General features: G+C 32.7%; 1 protein-coding gene across 7 annotated transcripts in view; it reads right to left on the reverse strand.

Annotated features, from left to right (window-relative positions):
- Nucleotides 1–23,074, reverse strand: part of Larp4B (La-related protein 4B) — a 58,977-nt gene that overhangs the window by 5,069 nt on the left and 30,834 nt on the right. For 4 of the 7 annotated variants that reach the window (XM_074118987.1, XM_074118989.1, XM_074118993.1 and 1 more), the window contains 11 exons: nucleotides 18,333–18,469; nucleotides 17,722–17,834; nucleotides 17,488–17,628; nucleotides 17,123–17,356; nucleotides 16,876–17,039; nucleotides 14,182–14,577; nucleotides 11,132–11,530; nucleotides 8,212–8,412; nucleotides 3,815–4,259; nucleotides 3,168–3,438; nucleotides 211–328 (listed from right to left, as the gene is read on the reverse strand). In XM_074118987.1, coding sequence (XP_073975088.1) covers nucleotides 225–328; nucleotides 3,168–3,438; nucleotides 3,815–4,259; nucleotides 8,212–8,412; nucleotides 11,132–11,530; nucleotides 14,182–14,577; nucleotides 16,876–17,039; nucleotides 17,123–17,356; nucleotides 17,488–17,628; nucleotides 17,722–17,834; nucleotides 18,333–18,469 — 2,605 coding nt within the window. In that variant the 3' untranslated portion in view covers nucleotides 211–224. The remainder of the gene's footprint in view (nucleotides 1–210; nucleotides 329–3,167; nucleotides 3,439–3,814; nucleotides 4,260–8,211; nucleotides 8,413–11,131; nucleotides 11,531–14,181; nucleotides 14,578–16,875; nucleotides 17,040–17,122; nucleotides 17,357–17,487; nucleotides 17,629–17,721; nucleotides 17,835–18,332; nucleotides 18,470–23,074) is intronic. The other 3 variants (XM_074118988.1, XM_074118991.1, XM_074118990.1) reach the window with 3 other exon arrangements.

Consider the following 23,074-nt stretch of genomic DNA (forward strand, 5'->3'; position numbering starts at 1 on the left):
ATTATAAAATTGCATATAAAACATTATTCAAATTAATGTTATGTAAACAAATATTTGTCGAAGAATTACATGATTCGATTTTACTGTTACTGATTAAAGATATTTTTCAAGAAAATTTAACAAAGTAAGCTTTTTACATGGTTTTATTAAATAAAAACCATTAATAATAATAATAAATAATAACAATTAATAATAATAACAATTACTTACCGAAATGGGTTGTGCTATTTGGGGGATCGCTGTCGCGAGTTGAAAGTTCTTTGAAGGTTTTCCCTTCTTCTAGGAGCACTTCTTGCTCCACCTCTACCACGTCCGATAACAACTTCCGCTAAAACAACATGATTTTAAATTAAAGCAATTAAATGAATGAATTAAGATGATAATGGTGAAATAAGCTCTATGATATGTTTTCACCATTAGTAATTACTGTTATTTTGTTTTTAAATATTTTATTTAGTTATTTACAATCACTATAATCTAAACCAATATCTATACTCTTCAGTAAGGGTGCTATGTCGCCGGTCCTATTTAAGATCTATCTGGATGTAAGTCTGAAGGAATGGGCCAGGAAATGCTGCTATAGCTAGGGGAAGGCTATGTATCTTAACAATCTGCTATTCGCTCACGATCGCAAATGAAGACGAGGACATCAGATATATGGTCAGAAAGCTGGCAGAAGAATAAAGAAAGTGGAGATTAGAAATAAATACAGAAAAAATTGAATACATGACTGCGATAGGAATGCTAAATTCTATCTTATGGAATAACAAAGACCAGATCAGCACTAAGAGGCACATTTATACAGCGATAGTTCAAAGCATCTTGCTCTACGCATCAGAAACATGGACAGTCAGCAAAAAAAAATGCAGAAAAAGACAAATGGATTTCTGGAGGCGTTCCGCGAGAATATCCCGCAGGGAGGAGGAGAAATGCGGATATAAGAAAACTAGTGGAGAAGCATAGCAAATGTTAAGTATGCCAGAAAATAATATACCGAAGACTGTACTCGTAATGCAATGGAGCCTGCCAGCCACGCGGAAAAGAAAGAGACAGGCCTAGGAACAACTGGAATCGAAGAGCTCATGGATGGACGAGGGCTGTGCGAGCAAGATGCACTGCAAGAATGAAATGTTTGTACAGTTCGTACGTTTGTCGCGTCTGCTTAACCCCACAGCTCTATATAGTCCACAAGTCCACACAGTTTAATAATTGTACTGTATATAAGTCTTTTTAGATCAGGTGGTAATTTAATCATTTTTTCGAGAAGGAGTTAAGAAGTTTGGCACATCAAGTCATTGATTGTATTTTAAGTCTTGTGTTTGGGTTCCATGTTAGCCATTCGTTTATTAACAGCCCAAGGAAGCGCACATAACTTTTTTTCTTCTTTTTTTTTAATCAGCCGATTGAAGTTGTGAGAAATTATAAATACTAGAGAATAATCTTGTCCCCAACCTTGTCGTTATCACCACACTTTAAACAGAGATTTGGATTGAAAAGTGTTTGGCACCATGTAATATGTAGTGATGCGGTAGCACTCAGCAGCAAGATGTAGTTATTCAATTCTACTTCAAAGATGGTGATGTGTTACGGAGCTGAAGTGTGGGGTGGTGAGGAGATGACGATGTGGAAAAATTACAGCGATATTTTTTGAAGAAATTGTACAAACTGCCCAACAACACGCCTAACTATATAGAAACCTCAAATCAGTCACTCTACAATATGTTATACCCTCAGATTACAAATTAATTATTTGAACAAAGCAAAGCCCTGATCGCTTAACTAACTTTCTTGCCAAAATTATTATTGAAAATAAACTTTCTTGGTATAAAGCCATACCGGTATAAGCAGAAAAAAATAATTTAGAAATCTTTGTTTCACTTCTAATGAACCAGCATTTGTAATGGTCAAAAGGGTTTATTGGCAAATTATGTATACAACAGGGAATATTACAGGAAAAAAATAAAAACAGCGAATTCCACCAACAGTAAGATGGCTTAAATTTAGAAAGTGGTAACAGGTACATTAACGATAATGATCATTTAAATATGATTCAGACTATTTTTCGTGTCAGAGGGGAGTTATTAGAACTAAACCAACTGTGGAAAAGAGACAGAATCTTTATGTGCTCCCTCTGTAACATGGATGAGAACGAAGATACCTATCATATTTTATCATATGCCCAGTACTTAATGAGTTTAGGTTACGGTTTTTTGTGAAAAAGAGATTTGAGTGGCAGGAATATATTGACATATAGTAATAATAATGATTATATAATTTATATAAATATGTCCGGGATGTATGTATATCGTTACAGGAAAATATTATGATTTGAATTTGAATATATATAAATAATTCCTGTGTATTCAAATACAGGGTGTCCGGGCTAAGTTGTCCACCCCCTTTTTCTCGCTAATTATTGATGACGGAAAAAAAGTTCAAATCGTAACTCCCTTTATTTTTTGAGTAGTATCTAATGATATTATAAAAAACGAAATTCTGCTGCTGATATGCAGGTTAGAGATACAAATTTTTTTTTCCAAATGGGAACCCCTATTTTTTATTATGAATTCTTTCTATTATGAGTACTTTTTTGTGAGAAAAACTGTTTTTGAAAAATTAAATTGTTTTTCCCAATGTCTAAGACATGAAATTATTGTTTTATTTGAAAAGTTACATTGAATGTTTTGTTAGAGTATTTTATTTTTTATTTCTTTTTATTGTAATTATTTAATTTGTGTTTAAATTGGTTTTAAACCTTAATCGGACATTATTCTGTTTAAAATTACATTTCTTTTGATGCATTTTGAATAAAATATTAAAATACATCTTCATTCATTCATTCTGTTATAATTAATCAAATGGCCGAGCAAGAACAAGCTTATAGCTCCAATAACCAATAATTTAGTTAAATATGTCTGATAAAATCAAAACTGTTTTCTAAATTTAAAAAATTTACCCAAATATAAAGTACAATCTGAATTTTGTAGGTTGACAAGCAGTCACCAATAACAACAACCAAACCAAAAATAACGAACTGTCAGATACGCTTAACTTATACTACAAAGCAATTAATCCTATTAAGTAGGTGCACATATTACTTCATTTAATTCAGATATTAATATTAAATACTCTTCACTTACAAAATCAGTTATTAATTAAATCAGTACCTTTAGGTTGATAATAATTCAATCCATCTTTTTTATCATCATCTGATTGTGGTATCATAGCATTCTGGGTTACAGTTATCACAGCTGTGGCGACTTGTTGTGATGGTGCTTGCTGTTGAGAATGCTGAAACTGAGGATGCATTTGTTGGTGGTGTTGTTGTTGTTGTTGCTGCTGTTGTTGCTGCTGCTGCTGTTGCTTCTCACGTTCTGCCTTTTCTTTATGATGTTGAGCGACCTGAGCATAGCTCAGTTTAACTACCCCAATATCAGCCTACAAAATGCAGATTATTATTACAAAATTATTATACAGTTTTAATTTATCCACTATATCCCTGATCAAAGAATGCAAAGCTGAAGATGGTTGTTGTCGCAGTTGGGAAATAAGTTAATAAATTTAAAAAACAATCTAAAAAGTGCATGGTATGGGTTGTGATCTAGTAAAAGAATACAATTTACCTTGTTCAAAAAACTAATTATTTAAAAGCAAATAATTATTTCACTAGTCTCGTAATTTTACCTAAACGCAACGGGTAATCAAACTTTTCCATTAAATATTTTATAATTATAACACAGCGTAAAAACATTCAGCTAATTTCATTAATTTTGTTTTTATAACTTCGATTTTTTCATTAACATTCACGACATACCTGAGTCTGTGCAGACATTTGTTGTGGTACATTTGCTGGTGTGTGGTGCTGAGGGATGGGATTCGGCAAGTCGCTAAGTGGCTGTGCAACAGCAACTACAGGCGCGTTATGAAAAGGTTGAACTGTCTTTACCTCAGCTGATTGTGGCACAGAAGGTACAACTGATTGAAGAGCATGGTGATGTTGGTGATGATGATGATGTGGATGGTGGTGAGAGTGATAGTATTGGTGTTGATGATGGTGCACTGCATGTTGCTGATGTGGTGGAGCTTGATGGTGTGCCACGGATACAGCCACTACGGAATTATCATTGCAAGCTGGGGCGATTCCTGGTCCGATCACCTCACTCACTGAACTCCCTCCATTCATGAGAGTCTCTTCAGTCTTAGTAATTTTATCTACTGGACAACCCTTGACGTTGCTACCAGCAGCTCCAGGAACTGTTCTGCATATTCATGAAATAATTAATTATTAAATTGTTATACAAAAACAAATACTCATTGAGCAAAAAATATAAAGATTTTTCTTTTACATCTGTTCACAGATAATTACTTGTAAGTGGCTTTATTATGCAGTGTACATGGTGAGCGATTTGTAAAAAAAATATTTGGGTATCAGCCCACAGATCTTAATAAAAATAAATCCTCTTGACGAATCTCAGTGCACTTAAAAGAGCGACCTAGCTCATAATTATATAATGTATATGTGTATATAATTATATAATGTATAGCTTAACGGCACCAAACGTTGAAATTACTTTACTGCTAATAGTAACAAGCACGCCTTATAACATTTAATCTAAAAGTTTTTTTTTTTGTTTTTGCATATTTCAACTTTTTCCAGTTTTTTTTATTATAGGTAAATTAAAAGTAAATTTAATATTTTCTAAAGGAAAGTTTGGCTCGTAAAAGGATGACAATAGTCAAATTTTAGGGAAGGGATTAGCTATGAGGTTAGCATACTGGACTCCCACGCGGAGGTCCCGGGTTCGAATCCAGCAGCTGACCCATAGATTTTCTCTTCCTAGGAGCTTCTTACAGCTCACTGTCCGGTGATGGATAGTGTTGTCTGTAACGAGAGAACACTGTCCGGAGGCCGGCAGTGCACTGGAAAAAGCTCCGGGCGCCAATAACCTTAGATGTTGACGCGCCTTAAATCATGTAAAAAAAAAAATAGTCAAATTTTAGTTCGAATTTTATTTTTTGTCTGGAAATACAAGCTATGACTGTAGAAATTCATCCCTTTCTTCTGGCGTGTATATGTTAAATCTTGATTCAGATTAAGGTCACAACACCAAAAAAAAAATTGGGAGGGTCGAATAGAAATGTTTTGATCAACATCAGATACTCCAAGTAGATGAATCCTTAATTTTTTCATAAAAGGCTTCGCCTTCCCAGTTCTTAAGATACAAGTTATCCGAAAGGCCCAGGTTAGGTTAATGATTGCGTATAACAGTTACTGCCTCTCTACATAACATAGTTAAACAATAGTAAACACACAAAAATACATTTGTGTTGAAAACGTTTCTAGAACATTTCATTTTAAACGAATTTTAAAAGGTATTTTCCTATAAGTAAAAGCAATTTCAGGATGGTTCCACGTTTGAATATAGTAGAATGAGCGATTAATCTACCCTGCTTAAAAGAAATCAACTTACAAGTTCGATCTACAGGCTTCACAATGTCGCATAACTAACCACTTTCTCTGCTAATTACATGACTTAAAATTACTGTCACTTAATGTACTAATTTTAATTAGTTTCAAGTTGATATGTTGCGGGCGACAAAATGCTAAAAAAGTCACTTAAACTTTACCTTAAATGAGCAGTGCAAGTTAATATTATCAATATAACTTCTTTCATTTAATAATAAAGTCAAGTGAAACATTTTAATATAAGACTTGCAGTTTTACAGATGTTAATAACAACACACAATTATTATAGCAAATGGACAATTAATAAATAACTGCTTGTACAACAACAAAACATGGCCAACTAAGTGAACACACAAAATAACATTACATGAACTGTGAATTAAAAAGCAGAAACTATTACACACTACTCGCAAAACTGAAGATATATTAAGAACACAAACAAATGAATAACTTGAAAAGGCTATCCTCATGGTACTGAATTTAGAAATGTAAAATAAAAAAAAAATTATTACAAACATTTTATACATTGAATTTTGTTTTGCTCGATGCAGATCTTGAAAAATTGTTTTTATATGACACCTATTTTTCCTAATAACAATTTTGCTGGGTATCGGCCGTTATTATTGGGAAAACTTATTTAACACTAATATATACTTTTTTCACAATGTTTCCGACTAAATCCCCAGTGATTTTCAGGGGATAATAACATAAGGGTATAAAAAATAAGTAGATGAACAAAATGTTCATTTTATGACTTTAGAGGACCGTCAGACTACTATTGATGCAATTTAATTGTGCTTATGTTTCTTATAAATCTGTTAAGTATATTTACTTTATTATCAACTCCATTAGCACCCTCTAATATACACATATTATACATACTAATAAAATAAATTCAATAAATTGAAGAAAGTGTGGTTCCGTCCTGAAACGAAGGTGTGGTTTGTGAATTGAGGAAGGAATTCATCCGTCTCGATTCGTTAGGCAATTATTATAAAAATGAATGTTGAAGACCTACATCCGACAAATGAAATTCAAAATAAAATAATAAAACGCCATTAAGTTATTATGAATGTTATTAAACCTCAATCTTTCTTTGGACATTATATTTAATTTTTTCAAACAGAATGCAATGATTGTGTTCTGCAGTATTATTTATGATTGTCCATGGGACCATAATAAACTGCAAAACACTTTAGAAATATTAGAACACTAACTGACCATGTATTATTTTTTAAAACGCGACAATAAGGTTTAGTCAATATCGATCGACCAGAACTTTAACCACTTAATTATGATCATTAATATTTTCTGAAATTCGGCGCTACCATTTTTTTTTAAACTTCGTATGCTCACAACACATAGGAAGTAACTTTAGGTAAAACATCTTTCTAACAAAAATCCTATTCAAGGCAATTTGGAGGACGGATGGATTTATACTTCCCAACAAAATGCCATACCAGTAAATTGTACGGCATCATTACCTCAAACAAATGTTGGTGAGGATCCGAACTTGAACTAAATTGACAATTTCTAAACTGATTTTAAATTTTTAACATTTTTTTTTTTTGGTACCAATTATAAGTTTCAAGAAAATCGCAAACAAACTGCAGCCAGAGTAAGTGATGTAGTGTTCGTAAAAGTGAACTTCAAAAAAATTTATTTAAACATTTACTTTTTGGACATTTCCAATAAAAGCCGTGTCATAGTTATTTCTCTTATCTATTCTTAGCAATATAGAAAAATAACACAGGAAAAATTAAAATATAAAACTAAATATATTCTAAAATTTCAGAAATTTAACCTATTTAAATCTATTTAGTCTTCCTGAAATATCTTTCAGTTCAAATTTTCTCTATGAGTATAGATAAGAGAAATGCCAAAACTAAAATTAGTTTCATTACAGAAAATTAATTAATCTTGTCGCAAATCTATCTAGTCTTCGGCCAGTAACAGATAATGATGACCATAAAGTCAAATTTAAACTTTTTCGAAATTTTGTTTTATCTGTTTAGACTATCCTTCCATTAGTTTTGCAGTAAAATAATACTATATTGAGAACGATCAGCTAACAATTAATCCAATCATTAAATTTTATAAAAAGTTCGAAATATACGAAGTTTTTGAAGACGATAAAGTATTATATTTAACTGTTTTAGGTTTTTGATTATCGAAACAGCAGTGATTCTAAAATTTATGTCATTCGGTCTGTGGAAGACCGAAATCCATAAGATAATGTACTGCTTTTCATGCAATCACGCAGTTTAGTTTATACACTCAAAATTCATTGCACTCATAGAATTTTATGCTGTTATCGCGTTTTATTTAATACTTTTGAAATTCGGTTTGGTCAGTTCGCTACTACAATGACTAAAAAAGGAATCTGTGTTCTATTTTACGTTAGTTAAAAAATGTTAATAATTAACTTTTATTATTGTTATTATTATTGAACTGAAGAATACTTTTGCCACTTATGTAAGGACGAATACTGAAAAATAATTTGCCAAGATCAAGTCACTAACTATACAAAATACAAAAAAGCTATTATTCAATTACCTCAAATAAAAAGACAAATTTAAATTTATACAGTTAGAAGTAAAGAAATACTTAAAACACCAACACTGAAATAAAAGTGCTACGAAGCTATGATAAAACAAATACAAAGCACCCATACATTCGAACACAAGAATGGACAGGTCCGTGAATGAAGGTATAATTGTGGAGTCGATATCATGCAGCCTTACTTGTTAGGAGTGGATGGTGGAGTGGGAAGTGGGGATGAGGATACGAGGCGTGGTGATTGTAGACCTCCAGGACCAGAGCTCCCTCCGCCGGCATATGCCACACTTGGAGTCACCATATCCTTCATTTCCTTTGCACCAGTACCGTTGCTACTGCTATTGTTGCTTTTTACTTTCACTGTCCCCTTCACTACGTCCGACAATCTAAATAAAAAAAAATAAAAAAAAATCCTACTCAACCACTGGCTTCCACCTCTTTGCACTGTTTTGCTATTATATTTTATTAAAAAAATCCACTATAAAAACGAAATTTCTTACCTTAGCGAGTAACTAAACAAAAATGTCTGTACTCTTTTAACAAAAAAAGTTAAAATGTTCAGTTTGCAAAATGCTAAACAAATAAATTGAAAAGTAATTCGATTGCAATCTTACAATATGTCACAAATAAGGTTTACTAGAGAAGTAAATTTACCAACAAAACTTGCTTAAGATTTTTTACTGAATTGAAAAAAAGAGAAAATTTTTAAAGTAATTGTAATACTTTTTAATTAACTAAAAAAAAAAAAACTTCAAAATGGTTATCGCAGTTACATTTTTTACTTCTCTAATCTCTAATACTATAGTAGAACCACATTATTCATGAGCTCTTGAATTGTAACCGCCATAACATCACAAATTAATAATAAATGTTTCACTAGCCAACTCAGTTTGCTTCTTTTTCTTTTTACAAAGGTTTTCGTACATTTTCGAAATTTTTGGGAAACATTATAGTAAAGTTGACTTTCTATTAAGGTCGCAGATCTTTCCAATTATATTAAAAAAATAAGACAAAACCTAACACTCTCAGAGGTACTAAATACTGAAATTATTTAGAATATAGGGTTTTTTTATTGTAGGTTATTCAAAATTAGTGAATTAATATTACCATTTACTTTTTATTACTAGATACGGAAGTAAGTATTGCAATCAAAATACTTCAAAAATAAAAAATCGCAGGAAGATGAAACCTTAGATTGGATCTCACGAGAGGACCCGATTGACAAAATCAAAATTCATTAACCGAAAGGTGCTACATTGCTGAATGGATTTTTCACTTTAAAAAAAAAAATATTTTGCTCTGATTTTCTCTAAATTTGTATGTACCAAAAAAAAACTTATGTATTCAAATTTTATTTAAATATATTTTCTTCTTTCAATGAATTAATTACGTTTGGCCATATAAGAACTTTTGCTTCAAAAAAATGTTCCTATATTTGTTTTTAAGTCACAAATCCGTCGAAACGCAGACAATATAATTTTTTTTTTTTTAAACAAAAAGTAATTTAACCCTTACCCGACTTTCTTAACTTTACAACTTGTTCAGAAACTTTAATTTCTACTAATATTTTACACACGTATTTAGTACAACCGTGCATCAAACCGATAGACACGGTAAGAAATGCCTTGGCTTTGATAAGATCCTTTCTCAGACTCGCTCTACAAATAATTTTCGTAGAGAAATGTATCAAAATTTATAGATTTACGATCATTAGACGCAGACCCAATGTGTATCTTAGGTGCCATTGAAAGAAATAAAAAAACAAACTGACAAAAATCCGTTCAGCAGAATGTCTTGAGAATTTTTGTCTCCTAATTTTAGTACACTTTAACCGTTCTTAACTAAGTATAAAAGACATGACGATACATTATCATACTGAGACATGATGAGGGGAGCGGAAAAAATATCTTCCCACAATCTCTTCACCGAATTTTCCAAGAATGGAGTAAGAATCACTTTCTACTGAAGGACGGAGAGCAGCAAACGGAGCCAAATATGGAGGAGTAAGTAGGAAATAGTGCACATAAGAAGAATCTTAGAAAGGAAGGTTTGATTAACTAATAAAACAAGTAGGAAATCGATTTTAACATATGTAAATCGAAGGAATTACTTTTGCTTTTCCAACAGTTTTAAATAGAGTTTACATCTAAATTAGTGAGTTTTTTAATTAAGTTGCTATAAAGATGCTATTCTTACAATATTTCAAGCAGTTATCAAATTCGGAAGTATTGTAGTAGGAAAAACTATCGATTCTGGTTTTGTATTCTACTCTAGTTATTTTTTATGGAATTTTTGTTCTACAAGGCTATTTTCAACCTACAGCAAGATATTTTATTCAAATTATTATTTTACATTAAAAAATTTACGGTTCTATACTTAATCATTAATTTGACTTTAAGATAACTAAATATTTATATATATATATTTTTTCATCTACGTCTATTATCATCTAAACTGTCTGGTTGGCTAGTTGTATACGGGCTGATACAAAAAAACGCACGGAGGGCATTTGAAAAACATCCACTTTTTCATTGAATAGAATATCTGAAGTTCGTTTATTCAATATTGGTATTGAATTGATTTTTTTTTCTTTAGTTTATTAAGTAAATAATTATCTTAACAAAAAAAAAAAAAATCATGATGAATCAATGCTTAGATTGTATTTAAACAAAATTTTATGGATTGGTAATTGTTAAAAATCATTTTTTAAGAAGAGATCAGTAGTAAGTGTACTGGACTCCCAAGAGGATGTTTCCGAGATCGAGTAAGCCAATCCTGCATAAGGTATAAATACCATTTCAATTATGACATTCTTTGATTCTTCATTTAATAAACAGCCCTATTATTAAATAGTGAAAGTCAACATTTCTATATTGTTATGACAAAAAATTCAGAAATAGTATGTTTAGGAGCAACCGATTTGAAGCAAGCCGAAAAGTTGTGTCTTATATATTGTCCATAATATGAACAAGATTGACAAAAATAAATGTTCTTAACTTCAGTAAAAGTTTGTTGATATTTTAAACCTTGCCTGGCAGAAAAGTAACAATACAAGGTAACACTGCAATATAACCAGTTATCAAAGTAAGTTAAATAAAACGTTACCTATTTTCAGTCCACTGGGGAGAGGCCGTATGTTCAGAAGCGGTGGCAGATGTAGTTGTTGAAGGCGCAGCAGTAGAGAGTGGAGGATCTGTTACTGACGGCACTAAATTAGCTGATGCAAGAGCTGTAGAAGTCGCAGGCGTTGACGCTTGTACTGAAGCAGAAGACGAAATAATGGCAGCGGCAGAAGGAGGCAAGCCAGTAGTTACGGTTGCTCCGATTGGTCCTCCACTAGCTCCTTTCACAATTTGGTTAACTGTCGGTGAAGCTTCCAATCCTGGTAGCGGAGGAAAAGCGTCAGCTTCAAGATCAAATTGTGGACCTGGGCTGCCGGCTCCTCCACCTCTAGTAGCGCTAACGGCGGGCATTTCTCCTTCTTCTTTCCTCCGACGCCTGTATCTGAAAAATGACTACTGTAATATCTATCTACATAAATAACTACTACATTTCTAATCATTTTTAATCAAAGAATTTTTGAAGTAGTTTAAAAGGCAAATAACTTTATATTGTACATAACTAGCCTATTAATACAGACGTTTTGATTAAATTGTATTAACTTTACACTTACTAACACTTTTTTTTTTAAAATGTATTATTTGTTTTTCAATTTGCAATTAGAGGCCCGCTTTTCTCTAGGATTTTTGAAGAGGGGGAAGAGGTACTTTAATTTATTTTTTATTATGGTTATGAATGTAGAAGTTAATCATATTATATGAGATGAATAAACCAGAAAGCACACTTTATTATATATTTAAAATTATATAAGTTACTATTTTTCTCAAAAATATATAAACCAAGGCGAAGAACAAGATCGAACTCAAAGATTTTATTTAAGTCAAGATATATCATCGCCTGTGAATCAGTAGCTACTTGTGGCGCCAAATACTCACAATCTTTCTCTGACTGCCGTTTAATTACAATTTACTTTAACTTTTTACCACCTTCAAATTTATTAGCTCAGTAATTCAAAATTATTAAACGCTAGTTAATAAACACTCATTAAGCGGCAAGCTTAGAGATTAGCGAGTGCCAATAGATTTGGCGAACATTTTGAATATACGCAACCCTACTCCATTAACTTTTCTTGCAGGGACGACATAACCGAATTCTTAAATAAAGTCATAAAATCAAGCTGAATCTTTTACTTCGTTCCGAAATAACAGGGTCTGTCATGGATAACCCATGAGTACATGTATCCAAAGTAAGCATGCTTTGTTTTTCTTTACCCGAAAAATCCATTTAAGTAGAAGTATTTAAAAGTTTTTGTTGTATAGAAGGTTTTATATTTTTTATTTATATAAATATTATACATATAATGTTAATATATAGTAAAGAAACATATCATAATCATAATAAATGTTTCATTGAAGTTAAATAATATTATTAATGAATAAAGTATAAGCAATTTTCGTTTCTAATATACACACTTTTTCTTGAGGGGAAAAAAACACTTTTAGACTCAAGAGGATCAGAACGGATATTTCCAAAACTAGATATCGAAAAACTAACATAATCGCAACGCTTTCCTGACAGGAAGGTATCAAAAGTTTCGTAATAAGAGAAAATAAAAAATTAAAAAAAAAAATGCAGGAAAACCTGAAAATCGAAGTTTAAAGAAATTTGGAAACACAAGCACTAAATAATTATTGTTGTTTGCTTTAGCTTACAAAACAAAAATTAGTTTCGTTTGTATTTTACACTTGCACAAACTATTTTGATTTTTGCATCGTCTACGCTTGATTTCTATTAAGAAATCAAGTTCTAACAGATGCGAAACTACTTTTTAACACCAAAATTTAAATTATTTGCTAGCTGCTATCTGTACTTCTATGTTTATTAAATTCTACGATAATAAATTTAATGTTTTGGGCACGATTCAAAGTAAATTATAATGAAACATTTTTGACTATCAAATCACAAACAAACTAAATTAAATTGTTGTAGCAGTGGAATAAGTTTATAACAAATACCGTATGAACACCTCCAAAGCTTCTTTTTATTTTGCATCTTTTGACACCTGAATTTCCAAGTAGAAAAACAAGCTCTTAATAGATGCGAAACACATACATATGTGTACTTGCTGGCTGAAGAAGAAAATGGCGCCTTTTTCTGATCAAACTAACTTAATTACGTGTATTGCTAATAATCTGAATCGAACGTTAATAACAAAAAAAAAAATCATTTTTTTGAAAATCAAAAACTTAATTTTTTTAATATATTAGCTTTTTGTCACATAAGGAAGACAATAGTTTTCAACTATTTTATTGCTACTGAGAAAATTCTTTTCCAAGAAGTAAAGAAATAAAGAAAACAGCAGTCGAACTTGTAAAATCATTTTTAGTAGTGAAAGGTTGCAATTAAAACAATTTTTTTGGTTTTAATAAAAATAAAACAGGAGAAAATTAACCGACAAGAGTATTAATCGGTTAATAAAAGAAATTTTTTTTTAACAAATGATACTTTCCAACTAACCAACTTCATCAACAATCCAAATTGATTTGTCGAAGCAGTAGGATGATTTTATAAAAAAAATAATTATCAATTCATTCCAAAGCTTCTTTTTATTTTGCATCATTCGACACCTGAATTTCCATGTAGAAAAACAAGCTCTAATTAGATGCGAAACATACACATACTTGACCTACGTTGTCCTACGCTTACTTCGTATCAGATTGACGTAAATTACTTGTGTCGTTAATAATCGCGAAAAAAAGACGAGTTTTTCAGCCATTACTTAATTCTACAGGGAGGTACTTGATCTGCCCCAGAAAGTATTGCTTTGCTGTGGGCCACTTAGACTAACCTACTTATTATACTAGATAATGTATATGACGAAACAAACTTTTTCTTAAAAGAGAGGGAAAAAAGTAAACACTTTTTATTGAAACGCGGAAAATCTTGTATAAAGCTAAAATTTTAAAGAAAAGTATACAAAGAAACGTGTGGAATATTTGTTAAATTATATTTTAAGGCTTCAGTAAAATAAATTACTTCATGATAAATTTTTTACTAACTCTTAACATTAAAAAAAGGCTAAAGTAGGGTATTACCTTGGCGGTAATGAGTCTTTATTTGAAGGCGGAGGCATCCCACCATGTTGTAGAGGCCTATAGGGATCATCATGGTCATGCCTAACCAAGGGTGTTTGAGTCATATTCTGATCAACGCCTTCTTGACTGTTCCCAACAACCACTTCTCTAGAGGTAAGATAGTGAGGTTTTGTGGACTGCAGAGGAGGACCTAGGTCTGGTTTACTAGCACCTGCACTATTTCCTGATGTTCCTCCACTTGAAGCACTAACTGGCCCTACTCCTCCAACTTTTCCACCTCCACCACCACCTCCACCGCTAATCACATTACTTCCAGTATTTCCAGGTCCTCTTATCAAACCACTATCAGACATCGTTGTCCTTTGTTCTAAACCAACTCCACCGCCTCTCTTATGCCTGAAAATATTAGAATAGTATGAAGGGTTTTGTTATATGTATTAGGATACTATCAAAAGATAACGGTGTCAACTGTTTAAACTGTTTTTAAATGCTGCAAATGATACAATAAACCCTGAAATATACGTAAATATGCACTGAAGCGAACATACATAGCAAACATACTTCACTGTAAATTTCATTTATTAACCATAAAATAAGATCCAAGGCCTGAGACCACGAATCGAATCCAGTACCACAATACATATTAGCTTCACAGGTCTCGCCTCTAATCACTCGGCTTCCGTGGCGTCTCATATGTTTAAATATTTAATATATTTAGTGGTACTGGCTTCGATTTCTAATCTAGGCTTTGGATTTTATTAAATGGTTACTGTGTGAAATTTATAGTAAATTAAGGTTGCTAGCCGCCTACGTTAACGACATCTAATTAGTAAGTAAAGGGAGCCTGAAAAAATAGGCACTACTGCTATTTAAAACATTTCCCGGAAAATTTTCTCTCTCTAGTGTAATTTTTGTACATTTGAAGGTCCTCTCTCTTGTTTACTATATTAATAAGGAAGGTTAAATTTGTTTTAAAACTCAGAAAATTCCTCAATCTAAAGTCCATCTTTACTCCATGGATTTTTCACTTTTTTTTGAGATTCAAACTTCGTAAATACATTATGTACAAAACACTAATAAAAAATAATGCGGAGTACATTCCTAGCCAAGTTTCAGCGTATTGTTTTATACATTTTATAACGTAGGTTAAGAATTAAGTATAAATATTGTGGTTAAAAAGAATTAAAAAAAAAAAAAAATCGAATGTGTTCAAAAAAGATTTTTACACTTGAGACGTTCCTATTTAGGCGCCACGGTAGCCGAGCGGTTAGAGGCAAGACCTGCGAAGCTAATGTGTATTGTGGTACTGGGTTCGATTCCCGGTCTTTAGGCCTTGGATTTTATTTAATGGTTAATAAAAGAAATTTACAGTAAAGTATGTTTGCTAGTAGCCTCCGTCTACTACACCTAATTGGTAGTTGGGCGTTAAGCCCCGCCTGAAAAAATAGGCGATTACTTTACTTTACGTTCCTATTTACTTTTAATCTATATACAAAAAGAAGGCCGAAACGTTTGAAAGGTAAGCTAGGATCGTTGATGACGCAAGCAATAAAATAAACTATGGAAACAATTTGAAGAAATTTTTGATTACCCCTGAGTTAAGAATCCAGGCGATAACTTATTAATTAGGAGGTGGTAGATAACTAGTCAAAACTACTATTGTAAACACAACCGTAGCATACTGCCTATAAATATTGAACATACGTCAAATATTTATTGCAAGTATTGCAGCTTAACTTTAACAGGACTTTAAGTTATTACTCCGTTTTACTATGGTTATAGTTAACACAACATCGTAACAATTACGAGGGCTTAATTACCATTGTGATCATTTCAGAAATTTAAAAAAAAAATCTCAACATATAAATACAACCAAAATGCTCTCAGTATTCATAGTTGTGAAGGTTAGTTGTGAATAAAAAAAATATTAAGTCTGAATTTCCAACGAGTTTTCGTTTTTGAGCTGATTGTTACGAAGACAGACTAAAAAAAACCCTTACTTCAGCTCAGGGGGCCTCAAAACACATATTTCCAGATAGAACTCGACATCGAACGATTTTAAGATATTTAATTTAAAATGTATGACATGAATTTACGAAGCTAAACCTTATGATGAAGAAAATACTTCCCCAGAACTCAAAAACCAAGACCACACCAATGTCTTGTTTAATTGGACAACCAATTACTTTCTCAAATAATACAACATATAACTGTAGCGAAAGCGATAAAAATAAATTTAAAAAAAAATCGTGCTTTAATTGCCTGCTATTTATCATTAATTCAGCTCTTAAAAACTGAAAGATGCCGAAAGCATTAATGACTTCAAGCACGATCAGGAACCTGCAAATGTCCCGGTTGGTTTTAACTGAGTCCCCACTTGCGAGGATTTTATTTCTTAAACAGTTTTCTCTGGAACCACAGACAGCACTGTCCAATCACTGGGCAGTGAGTTTTACAGAAGTTTCTAAAAAGGAAACAATCTAAGAGTTCGCAGCTGGATTCCAAAACTCGGTATAGCTGCGCGAGAATTCAGTACGCTTACCACTGAGCCTAATCCCTTTCTGGACACAAGATTTTATCGGATCCACTAAAGCAAGGATTTCTCCTCCTAACTGTTGTTAGCATGTTAATTTGACAGTTATTTTGAAATGTTGCACATTTTCAAAAGTATATGTATAATATCAAAACATTTACCTTCTAGTTGCAAACCTATTAGGATGTGTCTTAGTGAATGATCCTTGTGGGGCAAGACCATTAACTGAAAAAACACTTCCGATATCGAAATAGGCTGCACTAGTCGGACCCCACGTTGGCAGCATACTAGGTGGATAAAACGGTTGATGATGCTGCTGCTGAAACTAATATTAATTTTTATTTAAAACAAGGACAATTTGTTTTTTAAAAAAAAGAAAGTAATTACACGCCATAATTGCTCACTTACGTATATCTGTACTTGGTTTGTGTAATTTACATTAGGTGCAATAGAAGTACCGTTCGCGAAAAGATATCTTTGCTGTCCAGGAGCATAAGCAGTGGTAGGATCATATACATTAGTAGAAGTCGCAGATGCAGGTGGTGTCCTGTAACCATTTTTTATTCCCGCTATAGGACCTACAGCAGGAAGAGGTAGCCTGTTCATGGGCTTCGCTTTAATTCTCGCCATGATAGGTTTACCCTGTAAAAATAAAGAATAGTAAGAAGGATCCCAAAAAAAGTAAGATTAGAAACATTGCAGATTAGAGCTAAGTTTGAATTAATCCAAATAAAAAGATAGTGAGAGAAAAAAAAAGAACAAAAATGATTTACCTGAAATTCCCTAACTTCTTCGCGTAAAAACCTGTAAGCTTTCTGAGCGTCTTCGTCATTTTCAAAAGTTACATACCAAGAATTATTATGAGCAAATTCACAAGATATAAACTTAGGACAATTAATTCCAGAAAATAATCCCTAAAAAATAATAAGATAATGAACGATAAAATGTACATTTATAAACTGAAAATTTAAAACAATTAAATATGGTGTTTTCATGACTTCACAAACCTTGACTTCTTCTAATGGAGTACTGTCTGGAATTTCTCTTAAAATTACGATACATCTTTTATGATTTGGGCGCACTTTTTGGCCTTCATCATCGACTTGCACATTCGGTGATTCTATGTTACATAATAAAATATAAACCCTGTATTATTAAATAATATAATTAGCAGCATTATATGAGCAATTCGCTGCACAGTTCGATTAACTCCACTTTTTAAAATAATTAAAGTGTCAAAGAACTTGGTTTAGTCATAGATTTTTATATTAGTAATATATTTCCCCAAAAATAAAGGGTGACACAATTCAATGACAAAATTTTTTTTGGCCATTGAATAATAAGTAATTTGTTTCAGAAACCATTCTTATTAATTCCGAGTTCTAATGTAAATCGTTGCTATAATTCAAATCAAATGTAGAAGCAGCAGCTAATTAACGATAACTTTACTTGAATTTATATATTATATATGAAATACGTTATTTCAACGCATTTCTCCATTTTTTGTTTTATGGAGTTAATCCGAGTTGTGGGCTCATATAGCTAATAACATATAAAAAAAATCTTATAAATCAATCGTTGTACAGCCTATAAAATAAAAAAAATAACTTAATAATACCTCGAAGAACTTCCGTGATCAGTTTTATGTCTGTAGTCAATTTTTTAACTTGGTTAAAATTAGCTACTGTCCATATCGGCACATACTGATCGTTATCCATTTGGGAGAGTAGATATGTGTCATTCGCCAAATTTTCCCTAAACATACAATACACAAAAGGTAAGCAAATCAAATCTATTTTTTTAGGTAAACATTAAGTGAACTACCTATTAGGACGTGGGCGGAGACAGAAACCAACATACAGTGACAGGCACGCTCAAGAAGGGTTTAGGGATAAAATAAACTAAAAAATTAAAAAAAAAATTGTTTAGTACAAATATAAGACTTTTAATAATTATTAAAAAAATGCCAACAGAACGTAGGATATATAGATATCAGTACCTCGGAGATATGTTACATTATGTCATATTTTTAATTTTTTATAGGAGAGCAAATTTTTTCGCGGTTTTTTCTTACTTATAAACCCACGGGAGTTATTTTGCTTAAATCTTTGCTGGATATTAAGTAACATAGATGAACGCTTACAGATGATTGTGTAATAAAAAAAAATTGTATTAGAAACATTAAAAAAAGAAATTTTGAAAAAATGAATTTGTGTTGTATACCTCTGAGGTGCTGATATAATATATCATGTATAACTTAAGAAATTCAAACTCCAAGAAAAGTTAAAATCCTTGACTCTTCTATATCTACTTAGAAGCATTAATCCGTTGTTATCTGATCCTAAAAATAATTCTTTAACCTAAAAAGGACACAAGTTTAGGTTTAGATTAGATCGCAAGGAATCTTATCTGCTTATTCCACCGCGACTCAGGCTTTGTTAAGACACTCTCAAGATGGAGCACCTCTCCAAGTACAGTCTGTTCAGTTAGACGTAAGGGAATGGACCAAACTACAGTGTAAAGCTTGAGGAACGAGTTTTTAGAACCTAACTCTCAGCCCTACCCGCCCTTCCCACTAACAGGAATATTCAAGATGTGTAGTTTCTTGTTTTTTTCTGTCAATCCTACAAACGCTATCAGTTGACAGACCCATGCGATGCTCCTTTAAGTGACCACGGACATCCAATTAACCTCCCAGTCTCATTAGGGAAATGCCTCATTAAATAGAGATAATAATGAACTTTTTCGCCTTTGTCCCTGGTTATTTCCACGCTTTTTTGCTGGCTCCACTACTTCGGCATTTTCCTTTGCTGTAAATAGCTAAGGTCTTTTGAAATTAGAAAATTTACAAGCCAGACAAAACCGTCCCACAACGTTACTGATCTAAATGTCCATTCACTCTATAAGAAACAATATCACTCTCCTTGAATTAACTATGTAGGACGACTTAATAACAAGAAGAGGTCTAGGTGTTCGATCAAATTAAGACTGGAATGTTTCGAGTCCTCAGCAGCAGAAATGTATTGCAACTATACGAAAAGCTAGTTTTCCAAGGCTTATTGGGATATCACACCTCGACAAGCTCCGAAACATTACGGCTACCTTTTCTTCAGTCTTAGAAGCGTCCGAAAACCGCACCAAGTTAAAAATAATAAATTTTATAATTATATTAGTAGAAAATGTGGTTGGCACTACAGTGCTGGATAATATTGTTGTTTTATCCATCGTACACGCATTTCCGAACGGTTTCGGATTTTTAACCATCATATTATGGCACGCATCAGTTTTATGTAGAGAATTTTATTTGCACTATGATTTTGTCATGCAATTCCCTTGCTGATAGCTTTTCTATACATTATTACTATTCGTGCAGTTTTTGACGATCAACCCTTAAACAACTGTCCCCTAACGGACAGTTTTAATATTGTCCACAGTAAAGCTTTAGAATAATATAAATCATCAAAGCAATTTGTGGTTGAAAATCTCAGAGAAGAGGCGCAAAAGTTCATTACTAGTATGATTTTAATGATACGTCACTCCAACAAGGTCGGGAGGTTGGCTATTCAGATAATCGAAGCCACTTGGAAAACAAAGGAATGAAAAAAAGTATGCATCGCATGGACCTATCAAACGGATGCGTTTTCGATTTGACAGAAAGAATAAGAAACGATAGTCCTCTGATGATGGTTGAAAACGGTCAGAAATAATAAAAAAAAAAGTTCGGGCTACCTCCAGCCACAAGATAAGATTCATTGAGCAAAAATAAAAAATAACGAGTGCTATTTCAGCTGAAAAAGTTATTCTAATATAAAAGTAAAAACCTGGTGTACATTCACACATCCTTTCATTTACCAAATTACTAAATTTTACTTGGAATTTAGAATTTGTACCACAAAATTAGTTGAACACAACATTCAAAAATCAGCTAGATGCTAACATTTCATTCATGTTTTCTTTTAGCTCTTAATTTCTGTTAGAAACGTTAAAAAAAATTTTTTGTTCTCATATTTGAACAATGTTTTCTTAAAATCATAAATAATACTCAAGCATATAAATCCATCTTTCCTTGCCTAACCATTTAGCATTCTCTTCAGATCTTTTTTAAAAAATCCATATCTCACTGACACGTGGGGCCTAAGGCAGGTAAATTTTAAATTGGCTTTTAGCGTTAACTATTGGCGTGTTACTTGGCAGCGCTCAAGTTATAACATTATAATTTCATTTATTTCTTTATCTCTTGTAGTCCAACTACAGCTTTTTCATTTTATTATCTAACCTCAACTTCAATCTGTTTTTTGTTTATTGTGATTAGCATTTAGATGTAGAAAGAGGTACTGGCATCCACATTCGAAATATTAGTTCCTTCTGTCTCAACTAACAGCAGTACCTTTCCATCTTTATGGTTGAAAACCTTCTAATTTAGTTCTAGCACTTTGTAAAACTTTCTCATCCTTCTACCTTCATAGATAATTAAATATCTTCATTATTGATTAATGTTTGCAATTTCTGATAATCATAAAACAATTTCTCATAATATTACTTCCATCCCAATATTTTCAAGAATAAAATACTTCAAGCGAATTACGAGGGTCGTTTGAAAAGTCCGTGCAAAGTCAGAGAGATAGCACCACTGGCGCATATCGAGGTTATGTTTAGTTAGTAGCATCTCTTGGAAGAACACACACCAAGTTAAAGCCAGATCGGTCTATTTCTTTGTGTTTGGCATTCGTTTGAATCGAGGAAGTCGAGTGATTTTCAAAAAATGGACGAAAAAGAATTTCGTGTGTTGATTAAACACTAATTTATGAAAGGTAAAACGCCTCAGGAGACTAAAGAGAAGCTTGATAAACATTATGGTGACTCTGCACCTTCGATTAGAACAGTTTATAGGTGGTTTCAAAATTTTCGGAGTGGCCATATGGGCACAAGTGACGCTGAACGTTCTGGACGCCCTGTTGAGGTTACTACTCCAGAAATCATTGATAAAATCCATGATATGGTGATGGATGACAGAAGAGTGAAGGTGCGTGAGATTGCTAGTGCTGTGGGCATCTCGAATGAACGGGTACATAATATTTTGCATCAACATTTGGACATGACAAAGCTATCCGCAAGATGGGTGCCGCGATTGCTCACGCTTGACCAAAAACGAAATCGTGTGAAGTGTTGCAAGGACGGTTTACAGCTGGTCCAGAAGAATCCGCAGGACTTTAAGCGTCGTTTCGTCACTGTGGATGAAACATGGATACATCACTACACTCCTGAGACCAAAGAACAATCTAAACAATGGGTTACCAAGGGGGAATCTGCGCCAAAAAAGGCGAAGACCGTTCCTTCGGCCGGAAAGATTATGGCGACTGTCTTTTGGGATTCGCAAGGAATAATCCTCATCGACTATCTGGAAAAGGGTAAAACTATTACAGGTGCATATTATTCATCGTTATTGGACCGTTTGAAAACCGAGCTGCAAAAGAGACGCCCACGATTGGCCCACAAAAAAGTCCTTTTCCATCACGACAACGCACCAGCTCACACCTCAGCAGTTGTGGTCGCAAAATTAATGGAAATAGGGTTCCAACTCGTTTCACATCCCCCCTATTCTCCAGACTTGGCTCCCTCGGACTACTATTTGTTCCCCAATATGAAGAAATGGCTGGCGGGAAAAAGATTTTATTCAAACGAGGAGGTGATTGCAGAAACGAATGGCTATTTTTCAGACTTGGACAAATCCTATTATTCGGAAGGGATCAACAAACTAGAGCAGCGTTGGACGAAGTGTATAAGCCTAAAAGGAGACTATGTTGAAAAATAAAAAAGGTTTACCCCAAAAAATTAAGTAGTTTTTATTTTTGCACGGACTTTTCAAACGACCCTCGTATATTATCCAAACTTCTTATTTGTTGTAGGAGAGCAAGGAAGGTACTTAAAGGAAGATTTGGCCAACAATCTATAAAATATTCATTTCCTGAGAAAAGATTGATACTTTCTATATTTGCTATTCTAACGTTTTCAAAGAATTTTTTATTTTTACGTCGACACTCTTTTTCAGTGTGCACATACTAATTCTAGCTGAATAAACTGGAAATTACAGTTTTTCTATCGCCGCAGAGCAAAAAATGTCATCAATCAGGATTAACCGCACTTAATATAAGATATTTAAAAGAGGTATAAAAAAGAAACAGACCTTAAGAACGATTTCTCCTACTATGCCAAGATTCCGCATTGACCACTCATTAAAAATATCTTTTATAAATAACTGTTATGTTGTCAGTTAAACTTAATTCAGGGATGTCAGATTAATCTTTAAAGATGTAAGAATAGTTTAATTAAATTATATAACTTTTTTCCTTTGTGCAAGCC

The sequence above is a fragment of the Rhodnius prolixus genome, unplaced genomic scaffold, assembly GCF_049639745.1.
Source record: "Rhodnius prolixus isolate KJV_2025 unplaced genomic scaffold, Rpr scaffold_2, whole genome shotgun sequence".
In the NCBI taxonomy this organism is placed as follows: Eukaryota; Metazoa; Arthropoda; class Insecta; order Hemiptera; family Reduviidae; genus Rhodnius; species Rhodnius prolixus.